General features: G+C 35.0%; 1 protein-coding gene across 1 annotated transcript; it reads right to left on the bottom strand.

The window, feature by feature from the left end:
* Positions 1-2,192: 2,192 nt before the first annotated feature.
* LOC115984596 (putative disease resistance protein At3g14460) lies at positions 2,193-7,629 on the bottom strand. The gene is made up of 8 exons (XM_031107616.1): positions 4,338-7,629; positions 4,150-4,209; positions 3,713-4,046; positions 3,500-3,535; positions 3,219-3,324; positions 2,957-3,051; positions 2,617-2,684; positions 2,193-2,522 (listed from the first exon to the last, which is right to left on the bottom strand). Exon 1 carries the CDS (start codon positions 7,554-7,556, stop codon positions 4,398-4,400), a length of 3,159 nt encoding a protein of 1,052 aa, XP_030963476.1. The 5' UTR covers positions 7,557-7,629; the 3' UTR covers positions 2,193-2,522; positions 2,617-2,684; positions 2,957-3,051; positions 3,219-3,324; positions 3,500-3,535; positions 3,713-4,046; positions 4,150-4,209; positions 4,338-4,397.
* Positions 7,630-7,873: the final 244 nt, after the last annotated feature.

Below are 7,873 nucleotides of genomic sequence, written 5' to 3'. Positions count from 1 at the left end.
TGACCTGTCACTTAAAATTTGTTGTAAAAATGTTGTGAAAATGTTGTGAACATATCATTTCTCAATTTTAATTAACCCATGCATTAACAGAAGTTCTACTAATTTAATAAAAATAAAATTTTTTTAGGGAAATAAAAAAATATAAAAATTGCTAAAATCTTAACAATGGTTTATTAAAAATAAAAAAGAAAGTAATATTTTGTCATTAAAACCCAATAATATTAACTCTTATATATTTAAGATTTTTTATTTCTTTATTCTGTATTTTTGTTAAGCAATTATCTATCTACAAGAACTTAGGATGATTTTTGTATTATCTATCGCAGACAATGAAAACTGTAAAACATCACCCTTATAATTTGAGTGTGGGTAATGATTTTCTCATACAACTAATTTTATATATTCCGAATATATCTACTTTTTTTACATTTTGAATGTAGATATCATCCTTTTGTGTTTTAAAATAAATACATCAACACATTTAATTATGGATATTGTGTGTAGGCATTTGTGGATATTACCTAAGCTCGCAATTTTTAAATCCTGTATCATAGTCATATTTAGTAATATAATAATGTGTGGTTTTACTTCTTCATTTCAATCGTTTTGGAAAAATTGCTAAATCTTTTTAAATTATTAAAATTGCTGATAATTTAAACTCTAAAATTATTAATTGCTTTTTAGAAACCTTGTAATTTATTTTCATTGTCCGTCTTTGTCAACTTAAATAACATCATCTCAGGTTGATGCTTGTTAAAAAGAACACCAAACGGGACAAACTAGTCGGTAGCCGGCTAATCTATATCCAAAACGACATGCACTGTCAATAATTTAATTTAATTTATAAAAAAAAATAATAATAATATAGAGAGGCTCAACTAATTTAACTTATATAAAAAATAATAATAATAAAACCATAATCAAGCTAAATTCAAAGTTGTCAATGGATACTTGCTAATGAGTATGACAATGCATGGGATTCTAGAATATGAAAAATGAAATGTTGAAGAAGAAGAATGTTACCATCCTAAGAATTGCTATCATCTAAGAGTTGTCTGTATCACTCCAATATAGAATTTTTGAAATTCTATTTATTCATTTAAAAATGAGTAGATTTTGGATTTTATCACTTTATCACTATTTAATAAACATTTGGTGCATGTTCCATTTTGATCCCTTTAATTTAAAAACTTGGGATTTGGTCTCTAGAATTTCAAAAAGGAAAGAATTTAGTCCCCCCATGTATTTTTTTTAATGTGACTAATGCAGTGATGAGATGTCCCATTTTTTAGGAATCAAATTAAACTCACCGCATATGTAATGGATCAAGATCGATTCGACCTCATATTTAAGAGATCAAAATCAAAGCAACCCCATAGTCATGGGACCAAAATCAATTGAGCCAACCTCAAATTTAAGGACTAAAATACCGACCCAAAATTTTAGGGACCAATCCGAAATTTTTAAAATTGGAGTACCAAGATCATTTATTTTCTTTTTCAATTTGGCCTGCATCTTATTTGTACTATTCCAATTTGGATGAGGTCTAGAATATTTTATAAGTCCTAGTATTGATTATATTTCCTTATTTGAATTTTGTTTCCTTTCTTATTTGGTTAAACCTGACATTCCTGCTGAGACTATTTTTTAGAGCTTTATAGGCTTAGAATGCATTTTGCAAAAAAAAAAAAATGGTATCTAAATCATTTTCTAGAGCAAAAAGTGGGAAAATGTTAAAATATTGAGGATTCTACTTTTGCATTCTACTCCTGGTGGCCTTCTCTTCATCGAACTCTCTTTCAGGCAAGTACTCCTCCTCCAACCCCTTGGTCCTTCAAAGGAAACACCAAGAGGTCCCAGATAAGCTACAATGCTTGGCAAGGGAAATTATACCTAATCTATCAGCAGGTATCATTGATCACTTTCTCTTTCATTAATCACACTCATTTTGTTCCAATTATGTCTGTAAAGCTCTACCACTGAACAGTCTGAACTAGTTGTGTTACTCTATTTTATTGCTCAACTGTGTTATCTGCTCTAACACGAGTTTATTTGTTTAGAAACTGAGAATCTCAAAATTAAGATATAGGCTTGGTTACAGAACTGGGTTGCTCACCCAAATATATGATGCAAAACCAACCAAATGAAATTAATCCAGAAAGAATGAAATTTCTTGGTTTAGAATCTTTAACTAAATAAAGAAACTACCCAATTCTTAACATTACACCAGAGGCCTTAATAAGGTCTTACAAAGTTGTACCATTAAACAGAACTGAACCCTACTAAACTAGCATTCTCCAGAGACAAAAGCGATGGTATTGTTCTCAGGACGACTAATAACATCGAGGATGGAATCAAATGTACCCGGATATTTTTAGTTCCAGAAGTAAAACATCCTCTGTCTCTTGCTAGGCAGGCTCACAAAATCTTTAGTCAGCCAACATTGTTTACTCTTTCTAAGTCCACAGGTTCCATATTTGCACAAGTCATGAAATAGTTTTCAAAATTCTAACGTATGAGTCCTATATATATAAGAGAGATTTAATTAGATGAGTGGACAAAAACAATGACCAAGTTTAATACAGAAAAATTTAAATCAAGGTTTCAAAATCATACCTGAAATTGATTGATCATTAGACATCATAATAGCATACTAATGTTCAGATATAGCCCAACACTGAGATCTGCAAATTTAAAAAAATATTCATGATGAAGATGTATGGAGAAATTAGCTTTCATTTGGTTACTCTAACTATCTTATATAATTATTATACGATGCAGTTATCACTTATGTCTCTTCTTATTTTGTCTCAGCTCAGCTAAACATTTCTAAAGCTCATGGTAAAAGAAATTTTATTGACGGTTGTCAGATGATAAATTGAAATTGGTGAAATAGATTTCTTATTACTGAAGCCTTAGCATACATGGAGAAGAGTGCAAACAATTTTAAAAAAACCTGATGTATGTAGTTTTCAGTGCTAGATTTTCACTTCTATGCTGCTGGATGAAGATCAACATAAGATTCACAATCCTTATTGATGTTGTGTTACCCTGTTCAAATTTCAGTAGATTCAAATTACTACTAATCCAAATAAGTTTAAATTATGAAGCAGAGATGCCTATATTGGATACCAGTATGCTCATAATGCAAATCCTAACAAATTAAGATGTTTGTGTGTGCCATTCCCACAAATAAAAATAGTAAATGCTTCTATTACCTCCCATTTCTACTAAGGATCAGAATCACCAAATGGAATTTGCCAAGATCTTGACTATTTATTAATCTCTTATTCGCCTCCCCTTCATGACTATTAGATGTCTCAACTGAAAACATTAAGTTGATATGAAATCTTTTATCCTTTCAGAATTATGATGAAAGAGAAATGAATTATACAACCTTCACCATAAAACAAAAAAAAAAAAAAAATGTTTGATAAAATGAAAATGAAGTTAAATATTGATACAAGAATTTTTCATGACATGAGTAGGTTTACTCCACCTTTTGCACTCCAAATAGATGATCAAACAAAATAATCTGTGCAAAGTAAACACAGTATTAGATCCAGTTAAAGGTGAACAAAGCATAAGGACTGGACTTCCTCCGGTAATAGAGGGAACTGAGAACACTTGAAATTATGAAAATCTATTAGAAGAATAAGCTTTTTGAGTTTCATCGAGAAATAGTATAAGTTTAAGTAGAAGTGGTACATACCAAGTACCAAGAATTGCAAAGAGCAAAACTGAAACCATGATTCTGCAATTAAGTAGTCAGAGAAATAAAGGTATGTAAAACAGGCCATTCTATAATCGTTTTTGTGCAGCCTGAGGGCTGTTCATTCAACAGCACCTGCCACAATATCCCAACTTCAGTCCACACAGCCAGAGCCTTCTTCTGATATTAAGTCAAAAGCTGCATATATTCAATCAACATGTCTTGTTAGATGAAGACAGTTGGGATGGGTTTTGCCAAAAAAGAAAGACAAAATGAAGTTTTTCCACTAGGTTCTTCACTAGGGTGTTACTTTTTGTATATATAGTTCAACATCCTGAAAAGGATTCACAAGAAATGTAGATATAAAATGAGAGAGGTTTCCACAGTACTATAAACCAAAACAACATAATAATAGTACTAAACTAAAGAGCTTCAACCTTACGGAAAAGAATTCATCGACTTTCTACTGACCAGACAAAGCACTAGCGCTGCTTCTCCTGGTGATTCAAATATCGCAAAAAAATCATTAGTTGAAGTAGATAGTTAAGGTCAACAAAAATAGAACCACCAGATCATAGTAAATTAAGTTAACAAATAGCAACATGTTTGACATATGGCAGAGTACCTGAGAAGAAGTTGGATATATTGAAGAGCTGGGTTCCAGTAGAAATTAAGCTCATCATATTCAGATCACTTTTGCATCAATTTTTATGATGGGTATATGAGCTATCTTGGGCCAGTCTTCCCCTTTCTCCCTAAGGCACCGAGTTTTCAGCAATGGACATTTCTTGACACTTAGAAATGACAACGATTTTGGCAGACCCTCTTCTGGCATGGACTGCAGATTTGGGCAGCAGCCAATTCCTAATTTTTTAAGTGTGGTGAAATGTTGAAGCTCATTGCCGTCCAGCGATTTCAAATGGGGAATATTCCAGATTTCAAGGGATGTAAGAGAAGAGGGCAGCAGCGCCCTCTCTGGAAAGGACTCCACATTTTCACATCTACCCCTGATACAGAAGCTTCTAAGAGAAGACAGTCCTTGCAAACCCCACCCTGTGCGGCTGGAGATAAGTTTTTCACAAAAAAAGATTTCAAGTGCATTTAAACTGGTTGGCAACCCCCCATCTGGAAAAGACTCAAGTTCTGGACAAAGCCGAATACTCAATGTCCGAAGGGATGGGAGCAAGGTATGCATCTGGTCAGGCAGTGCCTTCAAATTATTACAGTAACCAACACTGAACCTGGTAAGGTTGGGTGCAGGCAGTCCCTCTTCGGGAAAGGATACAAAATTGGAACAGTTACTGATTTCTAAGCTTCTGAGAGATTTAAGATACTGAAGGGGCCCTTGATTTGAAACAGAAAGGGACCGAAGATTATGACATCCGTGGATATCAAGATGATTCATCTTTGGAAATAAATCCAATGGAAAGGACACCAGAGAATCGCAACTACTTCTTATGCACACACTCTCAAGGGAAGCATAACGATGGTGCATCGGAAACAGTAATTTCCCACAGTTCTTGACACCAAGTGATTTTAGTGTATCAGCAATACCACTACTGGGAAGCAACGTGAGAGATGGACAATCAGAGATATCTAGCTCTTCAAGGCAGTTGTTGTTGTTGTCCATAGGTAAGGACTCCAAGTTGTCATATCCGATAATTTTGAGCTTCAACACTTGCGGTGGTAATTCAGTCAGCACCACCTTATGACAATATTGTAACCTCACTTGACGGATGGCTGGAGCACTTGGAAGTGTAGCGACAAGCTGCTGGCATTTATCAATCACAATTGATTTCAAAGAAAAAATGCCATTGGGAAGACCAATGCTCAGTTTAGGACAGTTTTGTATACAAAGCTGTTGGAGACGAGGGAAAGCTATTGCACCTCCATTGTCATCCGTGAAAGGAAGCCACTCTTGCAATTCTGACATGTTTTTAAAGCGCAAATTTTCTAGCGATCCAAATGGCCTGCGCCCAGAAGCAGGAGTCCCATAAAACTCTCTACCAATATTCACTACTCCATCTAATCCCACAATAGAGAGGTTCTTCAGAGAGGGCAGTTTCCCAAACGGTGGCAATTTGTAGCAATACTTACAATTATGAATTTGGATTGATACAATACTGTAGGCTTCATGTCCTAACCAGTCTGGAAAAACTGTGCCACCATAATTTTCAATGGTAAGCTTTGTCAGGTCTACATGAGGATGCAATTGGTCTAGTACATCTCTATTCTTTTTGGAGTCATCTGTAGCCCCACCCCACTTTAACACCAATTCATTAAGTTGCAACTTATCCCTCAAATTAGCCTCTAAAGCATCTCTAGCATCAACAACATTTTCCAACTTCAAAATTGAAAGGCTTCCCCTAAGTTGCCGGAGCTCCCCCAACTCTTTGAGGCCAGAGCTACCTTTTTTTCCCAAAATAAAAGAAGTTAATGTTTGGAGACTTTTCAATTTATCCATTAGCAGTGGCATTTCTATCAAGTTTGTTCCACTAATATCAAGATGATGCAAGTTAATTAGCCATCCCATGTTGGCAGGCAACTCAGTGAGAGAATGACAACTTGCCAACAATAATGTTTGCAAATTGTGTAAAGTACACACTGAATCAGGTAATACTTTGATTGCAGTGCGAGAAAGGTTTAAATATCGTAAATGTTTTAAATTACCAATTGAGTCTGGTAGAAATGTCAAATTCCAGTAGTCAGATAGAGATAGTACCCTTAAGCTTCTCAGTGCTGGTAATAAGTCAAGAATAACTTCTTTACTTAAGCATCCAGACCGCACTGACAAATTTGATGGTAGAAAGCTTCGCAAACCCTTGGCTCCAAGACAGGCTTCAAATTTTTCATAGGCATCAAACTTCAATCTGGAATATGAAAAATGCCGAGTCTTTTCTGACAGATCATATGAATTGTCTGTCTCCATTCTAAAACAAAATTCTCCAGAGACAAATAAAGCTAAATCATTCAAAAGGTCATGCATAACATAGCATGAATTCTTACCACCTGACCTCTGAAAGAATGACCTGGATACTAGATCATAGAAGTACTCAATACCTACTTCTTCTAAATTCTCTCTTTTAGGCAAAAAATCTTCCGCCATCCATAAGAGCACTAATTCCTCCTTTTTAAATTTGTAATTTTTAGGAAATATTGAACAATAAGCAAAGCATGGCTTTAGATGTGAAGGTAAATAATGGTAGCTCAATATAAGAGCTGGAAGAATATTGCTTTTGCAGTCTGAGAAACTCCATATATTGCTCTCCAATATCCTAAGCCATTCCTTAGAATCCAACTTCGAGCGTAAGAGACCACCAAGTGTTTTTGCAGCTAAAGGCAAGCCTTTGCACTTGTTCACAATTTTCTTACCAATTAATTCCAGCTCTGGATGTTCTTTAGATTCTCGGTTGCCAAATGCATGTTTTGCAAATAATAACCAACAATCTTCATCCGTTAAATGCTTTAGATGGTAGGTTGGAACTGTGCCTGCAATTGATGCAACAGTTTCATTACGCGTTGTTAAGATGAGCTTACTTCCATATGCCCCAGATTTGAAAGGGGTTCGTAAGACCTCCCAATCCAAGTAATTCTCATTCCAAATATCATCTAACACAAATAGAAATTTCCTTCCCACAAGACTCTTGTTCAACCTAACTTGGAGTAGATCCAGGTCGTCAGTATCACCTGACGAGGAAGTCACTGCCTCAAGAATAGTTTTTGTGATCCTAAGCACATCAAATTCTTGTGAAACACAAACCCATGCTCTGACATCAAAACTCTCCATCACCAACTTCTTGTTATATACAAGCTGCGCAAGTGTGGTCTTGCCCACACCACCCATGCCCACTATGGGAATCACATTTATGTTATTACCACTGCCATCATTTTCTAGCAACAACTCTATTATGGCCTCCTTATCTCCATCCCTTCCGTATACACCAGATTCTTCTACCAAAGACGTTGTTGGTCTTTTTTGTGAAAATTTCTCACCACTACCTTCTTTGAGATCAAGGAGGTCTCTTTGCTTTGCAAGAAATTCTAGTCTGCCTAGAATCTCTTCTAACTTAACTCCTATTCCATTGTAAGAACTATGAGAAATCAAGTTGAAGCTTCGTACCTTATTTTTGCTAATTTCCATTTCGGCTTTTAACTTGTAGA

Source organism: Quercus lobata, chromosome 4 (genome assembly GCF_001633185.2).
Source record: "Quercus lobata isolate SW786 chromosome 4, ValleyOak3.0 Primary Assembly, whole genome shotgun sequence".
NCBI classification, from domain to species: domain Eukaryota; kingdom Viridiplantae; phylum Streptophyta; class Magnoliopsida; order Fagales; family Fagaceae; genus Quercus; species Quercus lobata.
Note: the sequence above shows the minus strand (reverse complement) of the source record. Positions and strands in the feature narration are given on the sequence as shown.

Bases quoted from the DNA above. Each gene is read 5' to 3' on its own strand.
- LOC115984596 (XM_031107616.1), bottom strand. From the start codon at position 7,556: ATGGGTGGTGTGGGCAAGACCACACTTGCGCAGCTTGTATATAACAAG.